The sequence below is a fragment of the Pelodiscus sinensis genome, chromosome 24 (assembly GCF_052426305.1).
Source record: "Pelodiscus sinensis isolate ZL-2025 chromosome 24, ASM5242630v1, whole genome shotgun sequence".
Classification (NCBI taxonomy): domain Eukaryota; kingdom Metazoa; phylum Chordata; order Testudines; family Trionychidae; genus Pelodiscus; species Pelodiscus sinensis.
In genome coordinates, this window is record NC_143075.1 from 17,683,889 (window position 1) to 17,704,351 (window position 20,463).

The 20,463-nt window shown below is 36.8% G+C and overlaps 1 protein-coding gene across 9 annotated transcripts in view; it reads right to left on the bottom strand.

Moving 5' to 3' along the window:
* Window positions 1-20,463, bottom strand: part of VPS13D (vacuolar protein sorting 13 homolog D) — a 224,840-nt gene that overhangs the window by 140,748 nt on the left and 63,629 nt on the right. For 7 of the 9 annotated variants that reach the window (XM_089773059.1, XM_075906824.2, XM_075906823.2 and 4 more), the window contains 12 exons: window positions 20,244-20,356; window positions 19,540-19,749; window positions 16,543-16,808; window positions 16,257-16,390; window positions 14,656-14,811; window positions 13,684-13,909; window positions 12,766-12,840; window positions 11,686-11,892; window positions 6,836-6,925; window positions 5,677-5,817; window positions 4,105-4,224; window positions 1,532-1,606 (listed from right to left, as the gene is read on the bottom strand). In XM_089773059.1, coding sequence (XP_089629185.1) covers window positions 1,532-1,606; window positions 4,105-4,224; window positions 5,677-5,817; window positions 6,836-6,925; window positions 11,686-11,892; window positions 12,766-12,840; window positions 13,684-13,909; window positions 14,656-14,811; window positions 16,257-16,390; window positions 16,543-16,808; window positions 19,540-19,749; window positions 20,244-20,356 — 1,813 coding nt within the window. The remainder of the gene's footprint in view (window positions 1-1,531; window positions 1,607-4,104; window positions 4,225-5,676; window positions 5,818-6,835; window positions 6,926-11,685; window positions 11,893-12,765; window positions 12,841-13,683; window positions 13,910-14,655; window positions 14,812-16,256; window positions 16,391-16,542; window positions 16,809-19,539; window positions 19,750-20,243; window positions 20,357-20,463) is intronic. The other 2 variants (XM_075906826.2, XM_089773062.1) reach the window with 1 other exon arrangement.

The following is a 20,463-nucleotide window of genomic DNA, read 5'->3' on the forward strand; positions in this document are numbered from 1 at the left end:
GGCTATGTCTACACAGCTTCCCTCTTCCACAAAAGTCTATGCAATGAAGCACAGGAAAAATGAGGAAGAACAGCTCTTGCGCAAGAGGGGGGTTTTGCGCAAAAAGGCGCTGTGTAGACGGTACCTTTTTGCACAAAAACAGCTCCTAATTAATTATACAAATGAAGCGCAGCAATATGCTAATCCATACTTCATTTGCATACACCTCTGCAGAAGAGGAAAGCTGTACAAACGTAGCCTGGGCCTTTTTGGCAAAAAGACAGTAGAAGTTAATCATGTAACAAATAAATTAACATTTCAATTATTAAAAATGTTTTACTTTCTGATGCTCATTGAAAATCAATATGTTTTTCAAATCATCCTAATTTTTATTACCTGGATATATAAACTGATTACAGCAGGGCTATCCAGATTATCTTGGTGTGTAAATATTTAGAGGACTTGCCTATCCACAGAGACATTTCTACCAAACTTCTACTCTACTGCCTAGAAAATGGATTCAAAGCAGGATATGATTCCTCTTTCATTCCCTCAAGGAGATAGCTTTCCTAGATAGGACGACTGCTCTACTTCCCTTCCTGCTGACAGATCCAGAAAACACACAAGAGATATTCGCCAAGCATACATCCTGGATTTTCCAGCACAGTACCGATTTCAAATATTCTGTTCTGTTGTTCACCTAAATCATCAATATATTCTGGAAATTCCATTATTTCAGCAAACAATTCAGCAGAGGGGGAAGCGGGATGCGGGAGAAGGAGAGAAAGCCCCGAGGCTCCCCACCAGCCCCAGCTTGCAGGGAAGAAGCAGAGCTAGAAGTGTCTGTCGCACTGCCACTCTTCCTCCTCTTTCCTTGGCTGGAAGAACAGCAGTGTAGGGACGTGTTTTCTGGAGGCTTTTCCTGCTGCTCTGGAATCTGGCCAATAGATATAGTAGGAGGCGGTGCCTGGGGAGCTGCATGAAAGCTGCTCATGCCCAGACCCAGCACCCCCGGCCGACTCACTCACCACACTGCTGAGACCCTATACCCACTCACTCACTGCCTCCACTGACACCCCACACCACTAGCCCACTCACCACCAACTCGACCGAGATCCCACACTCCCAGCCAACCCACTCACCACCCTGCCAACACCCCAGACACCCAGCCCGCTCACTCACTGCCTCCACCGAGACCCTGCACCACCAATCCACCTACTCATCACCCTGCTAACACCCCGCATGCCCAGCCTGCTGACTCACCACCCTGTGATTTAATTTTTATACTTTTGTAAGACTTATCATATAAATAAATTCACAAACCAGAAAAAAATCCTTTTCAGAACATGTGTCCTGATCCTGAGTTCAGAAAATATGGTTACTGTAAGATATATGGGGTGCATGACAACTTACATGTATGGCATTTGTTAGCTTTTTATGTATAGGAATTAGAGGTTTGATTTATAGGCAAGTGACATATACAATACAGTATTTATTGTACAAGACATTTCCTGGAAAAAGCAAAGCATTCTCTCTCTCTGCAGTACAGTACCTCTAGTATAGATATGATGTTCTAGGTTAGTCAGACTGGCTGTACTCCTAGTTCTAAGGTAGACAAGGGGAAGGCCTGGCAGACAGGAAAGACAAAGTTAGCAGGTAAGGATAAATGCAGATATACAGGCAGATGCTTCTGTATTATGCATACAAGAATAAGGAGAGTTACACAGATTGTTGGAATCATGCAATCAGTGAATGGGCACTATTTCGTAGTGCTAAACTAGAATTTGAGAATTTCTATTTCTTCAGTAAAAAAGTTCCAAACACTACAGGGAAGAGAAGGGCAAGTCAGGAACTACCAAATACAATGCTCACTCAGAATTAAGTGGAACTTTCAAAGCAAAACGTTTAGCCAGGTTTATTCTAGTTTCATTCAAAAATGCAGTTGGTTAACTTTAATATTGCCTCGTTGATGTGAGAGATATGGAGTTGAATCAGGGAAAGCTTTAATGTTTATTTCTCAATAAATTTTAAAAAACCAAGACAAATAGATCTGACAATCATACTTTCTCTTTGATGGGGATATTTTATTATTCCTATTCAATGTGTACTGTTAATTAAAACTAATACAGTCAGGCCATGAAAGAAACCTGTAAACCTTGCTCAGATATTAAATTAATTGGCTCTCGATTAAATATGCTACAATACCCAAGCAACTTTTTTTTTTTTTTTTTTTAATTACTAGACCAGGAGATGTATTGTTTTAAAAAGTCATGTTTCTACAAGAGCTCACTATATAGCAGACAAATGGCATTTGTATTTCAAACTAACCATTTGCCTTGACAGTGCTGCAGCTCAAAGAACTGACAATCCAAGGATTTCAGAACTATCTGAAATTCTATGGTCTATTAATGGGGGAAGGGAGGAAGGCGGCAAACTTATCTTCTATACTCTTGAGCAAATGATGGCTCATAGGTGAATTAGGGCAGCCCAGCGTGAGTGGGACAGACCAGTTTTTCTTTTTTACATTGATTCCTGAAATAATCTCAGAATCCCGTGGAAAAGATATAAAATACCAAACAGCTGCTTTTTGTTGTTGTTCTTTTTTCCCCCTATTCTAATGTTTTAGCTGTAAAAGTCAAATGAACACAGTAACTTTGCATCTAAGGAAGAAAGAAATTGGGTTCAAACATTCAAGGTGTAAAGAATTTTTAGTTGGCATACAAGAATTTTAGTTGGCATACAGGTTTGCTGAATGTAGGAGACATTTCTGAAGCTCTCACTGGAAATGTGCAGTCAAGACAAAACACTGAATTCTCCAAAGAAACTAGAAAAACTGCTAAGATCACATTAGGTCATGTGGCAAGTCAGCTGTCCATCAAAAAGTTCTCCAGTTCTCAACAGTGTTAAAGGAAGTAGCTTTGGTACAAAGATGACAAGATCTCATTAACACTACCCCATAGCAAGCCTAAATGGCAATATGAGGCCACGTCTCCACTTACCGGAGGATAGATGCTCTGGTGTTGAATCTTCTATGGTTCAAATTGGCACGTCCAGTAAAGATCTGCTAAATTGAACACTGAGGGCACCTCCGTCAGTGCAGGTACTCCTCACCATTGCAAGGAGTAAGGGAAGTGGATGGGAGCATTTCTCCCATCGATCTCCCACTGTGGAGACAGCGCCAAGCTCAGCTCCATCTACATTATTTCATCGATATAACTGTACTACTTCATTAGTACATCGACTGCAGCTACATTAGTTACATAGCTGGAGCTGCGTACCTTAAGCTAACTTTCCCTCTGCAGTGTAGAGGCCAAAGACACAAAAAAGTCTCAGATTGAATGTACTGCTACCGTTACACTCAGCCTATTTGGTCTTTTATACAATAGTGCTGTAATATAGTTTGCCATTCAGGCTGTGTCTAGACTACATGGCTCCATCGATGGAGCCATGCAGATTAGACAGATAGGCAAAGGCAAATGAAGCCACGATTTAAATGATCGTGGCTTCATTTAAATTTACATGGCTGCCACGCTGAGCCGACAAACAGCTGATCAGCTGTTTGTCGGCTCAGCGTGGCAGTCTGGACGCTCCCCTGCCGACATCAAAGCCCTTTGTCGGCAGCCCCGGTAAACCTCATCCCACGAGGTTTACCGGGGCTGCCGACAAAGGGCTTTGATGTCGGCAGGGGAGCGTCCAGACTAGCACCCTGAGCCGACAAACAGCTGATCAGCTGTTTGTCGGCTCAGCGCGGCAGCCATGTAAATTTAAATGAAGCCGCGATCATTTAAATCGCGGCTTCATTTGCCTTTGCCAAAAAAACAAATCTACATGGCTCTGTCGACGGAGCTATGTAGTTTAGAAGTACCCTCACTGAAAGCATCTGACGGACATAAGGATGTAAAATTAGCAGTGCATATTCTTAATTCAAAGCCAAGCAGCCTAAAACAGAAAATGCTCCTAAAGGGATTATTGTAGTATAATAGAAACAAATTTATTCTTGCCCTGAATTCCTTAAAATGCATGGTGTGCTCATAAATACCAGACTTTGAACTTGTATCATGAGCAAAATAGTTGCATATGTCAGGACTTCCAGACAAAGAAATACATGATTAACAAATGTCATACTCTGTCCAAAGGATGGTGGGTCCACAGAAGATCCCATCCAGTCTTCTGATTTGACTGTGTCCACTTTCTCCTGTTTACAGTAATCTGCCATCCATGACTTTTTGGTACTAGTGTACTGTTCTAGAGGGATATAAACAAAAAAGATCATAAGAATAAGGATAACTGCTAAATGTCTGTTCAGTAACAGCTGAAGTAAGTACCAGTTACATGAAATGTACGTTAAAGTCATAGGGCTAATATTACTCTTCCATATTGTAGTGGCTAATAATTTATTTCATCAACTAGTTACAATAGGCTACTTTCATTGTTTACTTTCATGCCACAGCTCACAAAAAAATCACAGCAGTCTTCTCCAAACAACTGCCCTCAGCTACATTCTTGTACTGAGCTTATGTACAATATCTTCCTAAGACTGTTGTTGTGACACTTTGATAACATTTCTACCATTTATTGCCTTAAAATGTTCTTGGGGGGGAATGTCACAGTTTCAGAGGAAAATCATCTTATTTACTACAACCATTTCCGGCACAGTTTGTAATGGTTTTGAAAGTACCACATAAGATTATGGCTCTCTTTCATATGATATAAACATTCACAGGGGCGACTCAAAGTAATATTTATAATTATAACAGTCTGCTGTCAATGACAAGTTTTAATAGACTGCCCTGAAAAAAAAAAGTGTGGACTGAGATGATTCCCCCCGCACTAGTCCCCCAAACACTGCCCCCCTTGACTCTGCCAGCACCACTTGGAGCCGGACAATATAAAAAAATACTTGATTCCTTAGGATGGCAATTTAAGACGACAATAATGCTTGGTCCTTATTGCAATCAAGCCTAAATTAAGCCAAATGTCCTTAGCTGGCTCAATAAACTCATGAATGAAAGATGGCTAAATGCAAACATGACATTTTGTTGTTCACAGTTTATTCCTGTGTTGTTGTACCATGGATACCTGTAACCTCAATCAGACCAGCCACCTGTCACGTACTTATGCAAAAAAAGACAAAGGAAAATACTCTGACTAGGAGAACCCATATCTTAAATGTCAGGTGACAGTGAAATGGGGCATTTTAGATTACTCAAGCCAGAAGTCACTCTTAGGTTTTAAAGTGGAATTAAAGACGTAAGAGCTTGATGACTTAGTCTTCCCATAAGAATATCAATACCACCATTACTGGACTAAATGAGGAGTCATCATATATCAGCTTGCTGAAAATTAGTAAGTTTTAAAATAATGTTAAATTCTTTAAATGTGGGAAGTTTTGTGAAAACCTGCTTTATATTAAAAATAAGTTATTGCTAGCAAACTAATTAAAGAGAAATCAGATGACCAAAGTAAGAATACCTTCTATGCTGTAAAATATATCCTTAAAAACTCTTCATACTTTCAACAACTCTAATAAAAATACAGAATATCTGAATCAGCACTTGCCTATAACAATCTGAAGAATCTAAAGAAACTTATGCCAAGGCTTATGACAGAGGATACTGACAGAATTCAGTTAACAATGTCTAATATCAGTACCATGTGCTATCCTGGATAATATTCTATGAATTTTCTCATACGCACCAGTTAATACAGAGGTAATATTGATATCGAGACGATGTTTAGCCTTTGCTTCCACCTTCAGGCGAGAAGGGTGGAGGCGGCTGGATGCCTGTTTTTGCCAGGAGACTGAACAGGGCCATGGCTCAATAAATGGCTCCCAGCCTAAGAGAACATAAAAAATTTGATTAGACAAACATCGAAACATGTCGAAAAACTGCTTACATACATAAGTTTCCAGTAATCTTGGTGAAAAGGCCTCTACTTTCAACCACTGTTCAAGATGGACTTTTATAATTGAACAGTCGAGCAATTTTCCAGGTTGTATGAAGTTATTCAAATAGGAACCATGACAAATATATCCTGAAATTCTTATCTAGTCATCAAGATCTTAGAAGAAACTACAACCTCAAATGAAAACCAATTAGTGGTATGATTGAGTAATATTTATTTGTATAATTAAGCAGAATTTCACAAAATTGCAGAGAATATGGCTGTGAACTGATATCTACTACATAGCATCATGAAACAAGAAGATTTGAAATACATCCCAAACCAGGAAAGAAATTACTCATTCTGTCTAGCCAGCATAGCAAATTACTTCATCATTGACAAATTATTCCTGAAGATGTCTTCATTGTCAACACTTAATTCAATTTTTAATGTAAATTTTAGAAACATTGTTAACTACCATAAAACTAGTGGTTGATTTATACTCTGACCCAGGAGATTTTTTACACTTTTTAAAAAATCTTATCAAACATAATTACGATGTTCTCACTGTCCACATACAAGGAAAAGAGAATTCGAGGTCTATCAGTTATAAATATGTTGTATTTAAAATTTAATTAAATGCCCTCTTTATGGTTCTCATATTACAAGAAACGTTAGAGTAGGTTGTAACAAGAGAATGAAATATCAGAAAGAAGTATAAAATAACAAGAAATATATATTTTTAGTGTGTGATTAATAATACAAGTAAGGATTTTAAAAATATTTTGTATAAATTTATTTTTCATCAAGTGTATTTAAGGAAATCCCTTTGTTCCAGCTGCACACAATTTGCTGACACAGCAGTCCTTCCCACCCCTTACATAAAATTTATATTGAGTGAACTCCAGACAGCTAAAGTATGCAAGACTGCTTTCCAACTCTTATAACAATGTATGCATTTTGTATTTACCCGAAAGCTCACGGTTATAATAATCTCCAGAGAGTGTAAAATGAGCATAGCCTTCAGGGCTGGCTCTCACATGCTGGAGAAAATTCAAACCTGTAACGAAAGTAAACATTGTACTAATAGAAGAAAAATATGATTGGATCCTTAATTTAAAGTTGCATTAATAAACAAACAACGAAGAGTTTTATTAAAAAAAAAAACCCTGAACAATACAAGCAAAACCACCACACTCTACAATATTCTTTAAATCAAAGTAATATACAGGTAATTAAGGTATACAGTATAGCCACACCCCAGAGCTCACATCAGGACTGGGGCCCTATTATCCTATGTGCTGTAAAAACCCAAGTGGACACAGACTCAGCCCCAGACAGCTTGTAATCTGCTTCTGAAACCACCACCTCCCATCCCAGAAATAGCAGGAAATGCTCATGATTGTGATAAGTTTCTCAGGCCATGTTTATATTTACTCACAATCAATGCTCCAGAGGTCGATCTTCTGGCGTTCGATTTAGCGTGCCTAGCAAGGACCCACTAAACTGAACGCTGAGGGTGCACCCGTCAATGTTGGTACTCCTACTCCCCACAAGGAGTAAAGGAAGTCGATGGGAGCATTTCTCCCATCAACCCTTCCTCCCCGTCACCAGTATCTGAATTGAAGTAAGTCCACTCCAACTATGCAATTAACATTACTAGTCTCAGCTATACTTTATTCTAATAGCAGCCTTATCAATCGGATGTCATTAAGAGTCCACAATTTTCACAGAATAATCTGATGTAAAAAAATTTGCCAAACAAAACAAAAAAGTGACAAGGATCACTTCTCTACATATACAGCAGAAGGCATAAAAAAAATTCCAGTATATAGTCACACAAGTTCTGAATCGGTGCCAAACAGCACAGCTAAGTGTCAGGACTTAAACAGTAGTCCTAAAATTCCGTACCTTGAAAACTAACAAGACTGGAATAAATCTTAGCTTGAAAAAAATATTTACATCTGATTACCATCTTTTTGCAATAAAAACTCAACACCATTGCTAAATACGATCCACAAGTAGTTAAAATACAAGAATTAAAGTGGTGTAAAACATTCATCTCAGTCTTTTGCATCCTATGAAATAGTTGGTGCTGGAATCCTGTTATAGTTGAAGTGGAGGGGGACGCAGGGAAACAGACGTCAGCAGGATAGAATTTCAAGGTCCAATACCTCAAACTGCAAAAGCTAGTAAGAAACATTTCAAGAGATCAGCACAAATACTACCAGGACCAATAAACTTTCCAAGCTTTGTCCTGGACAATGGTCAGAAAGAAAGTAAATGTCATGAGTCCTGCGAGGTAATCTGTCAAAGATATAGTTATAGGTATCTTTAATGTAGGAAATGTTCCTTTCTTTTGCTCTGTGTGATATCTATGCATAAAATACTTGGGCTACGTCTAGACTGACATGATTTTCCACAAAAGCTTTTAGTGGAAAAGTTTTTCTGTTAAAAGCATTTGCGGAAAAGAGCCTCTAGATTGGCACGGACGCTTTTCCGCAAAAGCACTTTTTGCGCAAAAGCATCCGTGCCAATCTAGATGTGGTTTTGCGCAAGAAAGCCCCTATCGCCATTTTGGCGATCGGGGCTTTTTTGTGCAAAACAATACCGTGTTGTCTACACTGGCCCTCTTGGCTTTTGCCCGAACGGGAGCAGCATAGCATTTCCATAAGAACACTGACAATCTTACATGAGATCGTCAGTGTTCTTGCGGAAATTCAAGCGGCCAGTGTAGACAGCTGGCAAGGTTTTCTGCAAAAGCAGGTGCTTTTGCGGAAAAACTTGTCAGTCTAGACACAGCCTTGGAGTCACATTTGCTTGAGGTCAAGATAGACAGTTATTTAGCTTCCTTCCTTAATAAAAAGGCATAATTATCTACTCCTTAATGAAACATTGCCTCCCACAACCTTCAGTCAGATTTTATAGCCCAGGTTACACTATTAAATTTCATACTGAAACCATTTTGATTACTTTTCTTTTTCAACAGTAGTCTCTCTCTAGTTAAAAAAAAAAATCTATTCTATCTCAAAGGAAGCATTTTGAAATCAGAAGTCATTGACTAACATCAGAAGGGAACAATGGGTTATCTAATGTGATCTGTCTATCACAGAATGCCACCTCTGCTGAAGCACCCAGACATTAAACCTAACCACTGAAATTAGACCAAAGCATTGCAACCAACATAAGACTAGACTATGATACGCACTGGGCACAGAATAGGACAGACCAAAGGACAACAGTGACTGAGGCCTCAGATTTTACACACCCACACACACACACACCCCCACACCCTCACCCGGGAAATTTTTCCTAATCCCACATATGGCAATCAGTTACATTTTAAGAATGAAGAAAAACCAGCCAGCTAAGAACCTGCAAGACAAAATGTTCAATGCCATCCCAGAGCCCTGGTCCACCCCATTCATTAGGACAGAGATTTACAAAAAAGCAGTACATATTGGGGAAAAGAAGACAAAGGGAATTTCTTCCTGACACCTGCAGGTGGCCATCTGTAACCCTGAAGCATTAGCGTTTCAGAACATGTGATGAACTGGATGTGAGCGCCAGGCCTGCTAAAGTCCTTGCCGCTACCCTCACAAGCGCCTCTCTCATACAATCCTACTTACATTTATCCAGCTCTTTCTTAAAGCAAATTAAGTTGATTGCCAGCACACAACTCATGTTGTCCTTGATTTATTCATGACTAGTTTATCCATTTGTTCTTGTGCCAATACTGTCCTTCAGTTTATACAGTTCTTCACAATTCCATGTACTTCCAGAGAACAACAACATCCCCTCTCAGCTTTCTTTCTGCAAGGCTAATCAAGCCACGCTCTTCCAGTCTCTAATCATAAGAAAGGGCCTCCATTTGCCTGAGCATCCTAATAGCTCTTCTCTGCACAGGTTCCATCTTGCATGAACATGAGTGACCAGAACAGCATACTGAATGCCAAATGAGATCCTATCAGGGCCTTGTACAAAGGTAATAACACTTCTATATCACAACTGAAAATACTTCGCCTCATGCATGCTAGGATTGCACTTGCTTGTTCCATAATCACATAACATTGGTGGCTCAGCAATCACAGGACTATTACCAACACACTGAGTCAACAGCTTGTAGCAGAAATTTTTATTAGGCTCTAAGACCATCATCTTGCACTCCGTATCAGAGTCGGCCCAAGCTACAGGCTGACCGGGCTACCGCCCGGGATGCCCCATTGTGGGGGGCACCGCGCGGGGCTGCTGGGATGTGTGGGGCTGGGACCGCACATGTGCCACATGCCTGGAGTCCGGAGGCACCACGCACCCGGCGGGAGACCACACATGTGCCGTACTCCCGGGGCACACAAATGGCTCGGGCGGGCCCTGCTCCATACTACTGAATTCCACTGTGGTCAAAGTTATCCAGATGTTCCTGCATAACATTCTGATCCTCTTCTGTATTGACAATCCCTCCCTACTTTGTTTCATCAGCAAATTTTATTAGCATGCCTACCCTTTGTACTAAGGTCATTAATAAAAATAAGGAATAAGAACGATCAAGACTGATACTTGAGAAACTCTACTAGTAACCACCCTCCAGTTTATTCTTCAGCACAAACCACTGCCTTCTCCCCTTTAGCCAGGTCCTTATGTATCTTACAGTTTTTGTTCTGTTCCCCACCCTCTCTATTTTAATTAATAGTTTCCATTGTGGTATCTTGTCAAATTCTTTACTGAAGTCCAAATATACTAAATCACTGCACTTCCCTTAGCTAAAAAAAATCAGCTATTTTCTCAAACAAGGAAATCAAGCTAGGATTATATGATCTTTGGTAAACCCCATCTTGCATTACATACCCTCTACCATTTAATTATCCTTTCCATCACAATTTATTCTAAAGAACTGCATATGACAGTGGTGAGACTAAAAGGTTTGCAAATGCCAAGATCTTTTTTCCTCTTTCTAAAACCTAGGCACAACATTCGCTATTCTCCAGTCATAGGATTACACCTTGCTACCAGACTAGCAATCTCATGAGCCAGTTCTTTCAATACTCTTAGATGGAAATCATCCAGTCCCACTAAGGTGAATGCATTAAGCTCTTTACATTTTTCTTCCACTTCAGCTGTAGTAATATTATTTCCTAGATATTCATTTCTATCAGCTCTACTGCCTTCATGCACTGCTCCATGTTATCATTCCTGCTGAAATCTGAAACAAAGCATTAATTTGGTATTGGGGACATACCTAGATTATCTTTAATTCTCTTTTCCATCCACGCTCCTGAGTGGTTCCACCTCATCCTTCCTTATTTTCTTTTTATTTTCAGACCTAAAAAACCTCATTATTTTATTTTAATTTCTTTGGCAAGACTTAATTCAGCTTGACTTTTGAAAAGTCTCTCTTTATTCCTCCATTGTCTCATCTCCATGATGTAAGATCTCTTTGATGATCAACCCTTTTTCTCTTCCCTCTAGTCTCTCTGCTTATTTCCAAGAAAGGAGGATGGGTGCAGCGCTTTGCTATGATTTTGTTCAGTTCTTAACAAAGCAGAGCACTGATCTCAATTAGTACTTTTATGCTCTATCACAATACAAGCAGCAACATTACCGCTATTCAATTTTATAGTCATTTTATCAATCAATATCTTATTTTTGTGCTAGGCATTCACACAATTGTTTACATATATTTCTTTGTGGAACTCATATACACAAACAATTTCAAACATTTTATCTGGACCTAAAAAAGGGGAACTCAAGCTATGAACATAGGCCCAGAAGAATTCTTCAAATTAAGGAAGCGATTAGAGGACAAATAAGAAAAATACTCACGTGAAAAAGTTAACTCAGCTAGGGGAACATCACAGTCCATACAGTCATCAATGAAGCAAATGCATATGCTTTCTGCTTTAATCTCCACTCCAGAGATCAACTGAACCGGCACAGTCGCCTGGCTACCTCGACCTCCAGAGGCTAACGACTGTGAATTCAAAGGTTCAGCATTCTTAAATAACCAGCTTGCTGCTTTTTTCAACTGGCCTTAAAAGAAACAAGCAAACAATCCAGTAATTTGTTATGAACATTATTTCAATCATTCATACAAAATAACCCAGAAAAGTAATCAAATGAATCCCCAACAAAAACAAAAAGTTATAGCAAAGTGGTATAAGGTTTGTTTTATTTAAGGAAAACAAGGAAATTAAGGTTAGGAAATATAATGGAATACTCCTTTATCAATAGAAAGTAATCTCTTAAGGTTGCAAACTGAGAAGCAACAAAGTATTTGCTGGATTAAAATCTGAGTGACTATAAAAAGAGAAGGTAAATGACAATGGTAAAAAAAACCAAAAGAGAATCTTGTGCCTTAATTTGATTTTGTTTCTAGATATTATGTGTAAAAAGGAGTACAGAGGCAAACTATGCAACAAGAAAAGCATGAAGATTAGTGTGTGTAACGGGAAACAAGGTGAAAGTGAGAAACACATGCAGCATAGAAACTGATGCGAATTTCTAGATTTAAAAAAGAATGTTAGGATGAATTAGGATAAAAAATACTTGATTCATGTAACAACTACAGGGGAACTGCAATCTTGCTAATTGATAAGTTTAAATAAATAAAATACAGCATTATGGTGATGTAAGTGAGGTAAATCATTAACACAGAGACACTTAAAAAAGAAGAATATTTAGGAGACAGGGAATAACCAACAACAAGATAATATTTAAAGAACATAATATGAATATTTAAAGGATGTAGCTATGTATTTTTTGATGGCTGGATGATAGAAAACACTATTTTCCATTTTGTCGCTGTTTCAAGAGACTGCTAGTATGTCTATTTGATGTATTAAAAACCAGACTCTAATTTACAAAACTAAAATTGCAAATGACGGAAAAATTATTTGGAATTACCTTGGCAAATCAAAAGAGCTTTACGACAATCATCCATACTAAATCCCAGGTCCTGAAGTCGAGCTAGTTGTACTTCTGTAATTAAAGAAACATTTAGCCACTCTTTTGCCCCCATATGAATTAGTTGCTTTATTTTTATAAAAATGAAATGTACTATTGTTTAAAAAATTAGTTTTTCTCCATAAGTGGACCCATTCTGAAAGTATAAAAGATTGCTACTTAAAGAACAGCTAAAATACATTAACATTCAGAGATGCTTTAGGCCAAACATTCTATTTTGTTAAATATTAATCTGTTAGAACACAAGCTAGATATCAGTTCCAGAAGGTAACTTTAGTGTATGCAATTTAATACTGTACTAATACTGTACTAATAATTCTTGGATTCATACATCAAATCCTTCAATGTTGTGGAGGCATTCCTCATCCCTCCATTATGCCTAAGAACTGCAGTACAGAAGACAGAGCCTATTTCACTCGTGAATGAGTATTTCCTTGATTTCATAAAGTTGTGCTCCTAACTACACTTTAAACAAACTTTTTACAAAGACAGTAAAGTGTTGTTAGAGGAAAGGGAGACACCGATGATGATTGTTTTACATTATAAGTCTCAATAGAAACTATTTAAAAGCATTGTATTCCTCTGCAGTGATTGCAACCTAAGCATTACTGCATTCTGCTAAAGAAGGAAGGCAAATACTTTTTAAAATTGACTGAAAGCTAACACTGACTAGTCTACTTTCATATTGCAAGCAGAATAACAGAGTTTCATCACTATTTGATGGCATCCATCACCATATCAGATTTTATATAATCAAGCTACAGCCATCTGTTTTGTTAAAAATTACATCTGGCTTTACTCTGCAGAAGCCTCCTTAAGGCATGGAAAATGGCTTTAGTCTAATAGTTGAATGCATACCAAGAACTGGATCCAATATGTGTTTAGATACGTCTCTGTTTTCAGATGTTGATGAGATTTCATTTTCCCAAGATAAATTGGAAAGATTATTAGCAGCAGTCTCGGTATCCAAGACACAGGACTCAGGCACAGCAGCACCGGTCTGCCCAGGGATGGACTTTGCAATGGCCAAAAACAGCTGCACATCATTATAGGATAGTCTGATGTCCAGGGCTTGTAACTGAATCTAAAAGAAATTTACAAAATCCAATATGATTAAAGTGTCAAACAGACATTTTTTCTTTCATTTCCATTTTGTATGCAATACATTAGGGCAACACACTGCCAGAATAAAGGAAACCATATCACAATGAGACATTTACATTGTTTCAAAGCCATCATACTAAAAATGCCGTTTCTCTCATTAACCAATTATGCGGAAATTTTAAATATCCTAAATGCCAACAACTGCAGGATAAACCATCTCGACATGTCCTAGAACCTTAGCTATTAGTAAGTTCCTATCCAGAAAAAGGATTAACCAAAATCCCCAATCAGGAAAGGTATTTTTGTTTTGATTTTAAAGGGGGAGGAGGACTAAATGTATTTCCTATAAGCAAATGTTAATAAGATGACTTACTAATTTTGTTTGTAATTACTTCTTTTACTAAACTTATGGACAAGACTCAAAAGTTACCTTGTGGCATCACTTGCTTTTTGTCGTAAGTTACTTTTCCCTATTATTTCTGTAAAATAAATGTATTGAATTCCGCTAAAAATTCCAGCAGAAATCACTCTATGCTTACTACTAAAAACATGTTTCCTGCTTTTCTGCCTCTTCGTTTTATTTTGGAAAACAATTTTGTCTTATTCTTTTCTTACGTATGTGACAAAGCACTATTCTGAATTTCCAAATGTGATGAACTTGTGGAATGTATTCTAGACTATTATGACAATGAACAATTTTTTTTCAGTCACTTTCTTTGATCTTACCTCTAGAATTGGTGGGAAATCTTCACTATTGAATGCATCCAACAAGCCTGAGCCCCTAGGATAAGACGAATTCCCAACAAGTTCCATTTGAATATATACAGGATCAATGATAGACAGTGCTGTGTCCTGCTCATTTCCCAGTCGGCAAGAAAAAACCTAAATGAGTGAAAATCAAAATGCATTGATAAACCGAGCAAAATTTCGCATGAGCTTTTACAGCTTCCAGAATGAAGCTCTCAACTCCCCTTTGTAGGGGTAAGGGTACCCGCAGGGAGGGAACAAGAGATACATTAAATAAACCAAAAATGGTTTTAATCAAGCCTATTTTTAAGGATCTTTCCCCTTTTACTTTCATTCTTAAATTGACGAACCCCATTTCATGGAGAGACTATGTAAACAGAGCTCAAGATGATTATTATTTTAAATATTTTGTCTGAATTCAGGGCTTAAAGAAGGCTGTTTCGTCTACATATAGAAGTTATCTGTTATTCACAAGCCATGAGCTATAGGAACCATTTTGGGGAACAAGGGGTGGGGATTGGAGGAAGTTAGGCAAGAAATTGACTCTGTATTCATAGCCCATTCAACCATTGGTCTCTGTTGAAAATATCAACTAACTAGCCAATTAATATCAAATGTAGTGGTGATTTTTTTTCCACATAGGCATTTACCTATTACAAGGTAGACTGAAACCAAAAAATGTTAAGTACGCAACCAAAAACCATTAGGTAACTAACACACTCTCCTCACGTGACCTGGATTTGAACTGGTGACCTAGACAAGAAAGGCTCTTATATCACCCAACAGTATAATAAGAGCATTTTAATCAGAGTATCATAACAAAAGAAGCCATTAGACTGGGAATTAGGAAAGTTTTGCGAATCTAAAGGGAATCTCAAATATTTTATCAAATAGAATTTCTAGATCTTATTGACAGGAATTTAATATATAATATTTTAAAAGAGGATTCACAGATTTGGAACCCTAACTGTATCTGAAGAATCAAAACTCAGTTCAACTAGCTTCAAACCAAAAGCTTGTATTTTATTCTGTAGTCAACAGTTGGAATCGGTGCTATTGAAAGATTATCAACATCCCCCCCACATCTCCAAAGCTCGTATGAAAATTAAATATATGCAAACTGAACGTAAGAGTTCCCTACTGCACACTATATATAAGAGTTTAGAAGATAAAATTTCCATAGGTATATATTAACAAAGTTTGACATAAAAATCAAAGACATACATTGTCGCTAAACACCTGAAAAAGTATTTGAGCAATACCATTGCAGACAACAGTTGTTTGCAAATTCAAGTTTAAAGGTTAGGCCATCGAGAAGATGTGCCTGATAGTTTGAGTTTCTAGCCAAGTATTTTAATACTATAGTACAAGCAGTGTGGAAATGGCCTTTATACTGTAATGGGTTGAAAGCACTTGATAAGGAAATTAATAAGTTATGGTAGCAAAGCACTCCAGAAACAATTTTTAATATATTCTATTTATCATTGCATTTCAGTCAAAGCTTTTACTAGTAAAACATCTTAGTTACTTAATCCAACATTACAATAAATGCTTATAAAATGCAAATAGTTTCATCTTACCTCAATATCAGACAAACTACCAGAGAAAGGTCGATCCACCAATTTGGGCTTGTATGTAAGGACAGTGGTTCCTTTCAGAATAATTGCATTGGTATCAAAACTAGACATGTCTTCAACTACCACAAATTCAGTACCTGACCAAAATAAATGACACACAATTAACTGTGAAATCCCCTGGCACTTGACTTGATTCTGCTTCATTATTATTCTGTGGAATTTAATGTAACAGCTCCTAAAAGCAAACAGTCTAATCTAATTTGTATAAGCATTAAAAGTATGTATTTACCTGTTACATTAATCTTGACTTCCAGTTGTTTTTCAGTAGTCACCTGGAGAGAAGAACGTTTTGTAACTATTCCACTTTTCACTGTTTTAGGAACTACAGTTGTTTCACTGCTATAAGTGCGTTGTCGAGCAGAAGTCAGATTATCCTGCTTTTTAACATCACTGGGAGTATGTAGAAAGTCATGAACAAGCAGCAGCCAGTCAAATATTAAAAATACACGAAGGTTGTTCAGAACAACTGTGAAACAGGAGGAATCCTTAGTGGATCTAATTTACAAAAAAAAAAGAAGACGACCATGTATCATATCAATATCATATGCTAAAAAAAATGTTCTTTACTTCTGGCATCTGATTTTCCACCTTAAAATTAATTTTTATATTAAGGTTAAAAAATATCAAGTGAACAGGTAATATAGTGGATTTTATGTGAATGTAATTTGCTTACATGCAGTTTTCTGAAACTATTAGAGATTTTTAAAAGATCTATTTTTTACATCAGTTTGTGTTTGGGCTTATTCAAAAATAAAAAATGTTTATAACAAAATAAACAATGAACAATGGTATAATTAGGAGGCTTAAATTAATCATAAATTTACTTATATAACCATCTTTACTACAATGAAAATATTTGTGACAAAGTCAACTTTTAACTTTTAAATTTTATTTTTGACATCTGTTCAGTATTATTGCTGATGTATTGTGTGTGACGTTTAAACCAGGCTCAGTGCCTCTTAAAAAAGATTAAAAATACAATATGTCTCCTCTAACATTTTGATCACATTTTGTACCACAAGGAGCTTCTCTATCATTCAGGAAAAATGCTATCCTAACTGAACTTTTTAGCACCACACATTTTGAATACCCCTTCCGAAGGGACAGAAAATTTGACTTAATCTGGAACTCAATTATATCTAGTCATGTTAAATGGAAAATATTTCAGTTGTTTAAATACCCATGAATCTATTTTATATCTGATGCATTCTAAACTGTACAGTCCCTAAAGAAACATAATTCCTTAGTAATAAGTGACATGTATGCCCAGCCTTTAACAATAAAATCCTTTAACCCTCCTTGACTCTCTGGGATATTTCCTAAAGCAAGAGCCAGGGTAAAACTATTGCTTAATCCTACAAAATCTTTTATCTAGTGCCAAGGAGATATTCCGCAATGAAAAAGCATAGAACAGATAGTATATGGATAGTGCAAATTACTGAAATGATTAGTAACTATATTTCATATGATGTGATCAACAAAGCTAAAATCTTTAAATGCTCAATCTGACTTGCCATATAAATACGAGGATCAGTCACAATCATTTCATTTGATTACTTCAAGCACTATTTTTAAAAATCTCTAGTATAACCGTAATAATTGTTGTTGCTAAGTATCTGTAGCTATTCTGAGTTCAAATAGGACGCAGACATCTTCCAGGGGTACATCAACTCATTTGTCTAATTTTCCAAACTACATAAAAAGAACTAATGAAGTCAGTTCAAACCACAATTCCATACAGTGACTAGTTTAGACTGTTCTATAATCTATACACTGAAATAGAAGTACAATATTTATATTTCAATTCATTTATTTTATAATTATATGATAAAAATGAGGAAGGAAGCAATTTTACAGTAAAAGTGTGCTTTGACTCTTTGCTATTTTTAAGTCTGATTTTGTAAGCAAGTAGTTTTAAGCAAGGTGAAACTTGGGGAGGAGGGTGTAAGAAAGACAAATCAGCCTCCTGAACAGGGTACAGAAGCCAAGAAAGATTGAGAGCCACTGTAATAGACTAAGCTGTCAAATATTCCTGAACCACATTTTTCTACAGTTACAGTTTAACATATTCATTGAACCTATATAACAAATACTTAGGATTACTCAGATACCGGTTATAGACTTATAAGGTAGAGGCCTACAAAAAGATTATGGATCATGAACTGGAATGAAATATACTACAAAAACTGGTATTAGTCTGTGTTCTCTAGTGATTTTCATCAAAAAAAGCTCAGAGCATTTTACAAATATTAAGTGAGTTCCACAAGACCCATCTGAGATATCACACTGATTTTACAAAGTGTGAAAGAGAGGCCAGGCCAAATGACTCTCTCAATTCAGTCAGTGAGTTTATGCCAGGACTTGGAATACATCACAAGAGCCTTACTTCACTTTCCCATCCTTTAACCAACTAGACAACACACATCCCCTAATAAAATATAATTAAAAATATCAGATTTTAACACTAAATATTGTTATGTGCAAAACAGATATCATTTTCTTACATGGTTACATTATCATAAGGTACCTTATATGTCAAACATTTAACTAGAACTACACAAATCTCAAATTTCTAGTGCTTTCAAGCATTCCAAGAGTATTTGATGAGCAAGACAAACAAAGGAAACAATGCCCACTTACATTGAGGAAGCATGGGGATTTACTGTTAAAATATGTTATGTAGATGAGGCACCATTTCTGGATTTAACATCCCAAAAATGAAAAGAGCGACATCTACTGGAATGTTATTTTAACTGCAAATACATAAATCCTTTGAGTAAAAATTCCATAATTTAAATACATACTTATAAATATGTATCTGTATAGCTAATAAAGATTTCATTTACAGGCAGGTAATTTAAAAAAACCCTACAAAATGTAAGGGTAAAGAAGAGTTTATTTTGAAGAAGAAATACCAACATTCGCTAATTATAAAACCCACTTCACTTTTAACTGTCCCTTGAAATGTGATAACCATTTATGCTAAACAATCTGTTCTTTTTTTATCTTTAGCTGTGACACTCTTAGGTTTCCCAAACTCAAAAAAGAGCTCTGTGTGAGCTCAATAGCTTTTCTCTCTCACCAACAGAAATTGGTCCAATAAAGTATATTACCTTACCCACCTTGTCTCTCTTGTTGACTGACAACTACGGTAATGCTGCGCATGTACAAATATTCATTCATATGCCAATGTGTTATTTAAAAAAGAGCTCCTGGATTCACCCACCTGAAATGCAATTCAATCTGTATTGCTCCTTTAGTACTACTATTCTTTGATGACTGAAAGATGCAGTTGAACACATTAGGCATGCCTAAAGTTGTCTTCTGTCCAGCATAACGAGTGTCGAATGCCATCATAGAATGTGAAACCAAGTTAACAGATTTTGTCTCATTTGAGAAACTCTCAAAAAGCAACTTGGATTTCTTAAAGTCAAACCTGGTAGATTAAAATAAAAAAAAATCTGTTACAAGATTCTTCCAACGTATACTCATAAAAAAACCCCCACTACTGGATCTTAAGTGTCCATGCAATGCAGACAGGACCTCTGTTTTTAAGGATTATCCTGAAAATCCTTTAATTCCAAAACTGCATGGAATCCCATCGGTCTTGGAAGGATAAAAGGCTGAGTCAACCCACCTGCAACTTGAGCCCTTGGTTTTCCATGCAAAGCTCAACTATTAAGTGACTGTTCTTATTACAAATTACAACTTAGAAGAGGAGAGGAAATTAAGGGGCTTAGAGTAATACAATACTCTCCCATCAAATCATCTAATACAGACTTCATCCATCTTATCCATTCTGTGCAAATATTTAAGTATCAATTTGAATGATAAATCAGCATAATTTATTTTCTTTATATAATAATATTAAGAAAAGTATTATACTTCGTAAGCATTAATTTAGACAAAAAGCAGTTGTCAAAATCATACCTGGCTAATGAGCTGAGTCCATCCTTTCCTTTTGGATCAACCAGTTCCAGACTCACATTAACCATGTCAATAAGAAAAGACATAGATGTATACACTTCTCCACTCAACACAGTCTGCAAATGAAAAATAAGATTTCCTATAAAACACCTTGATTATTTCAGATCCTTGATTTAAGAATTTTCTAATGACCAAGTAAGCAAACATTTATGAGGTCATATAC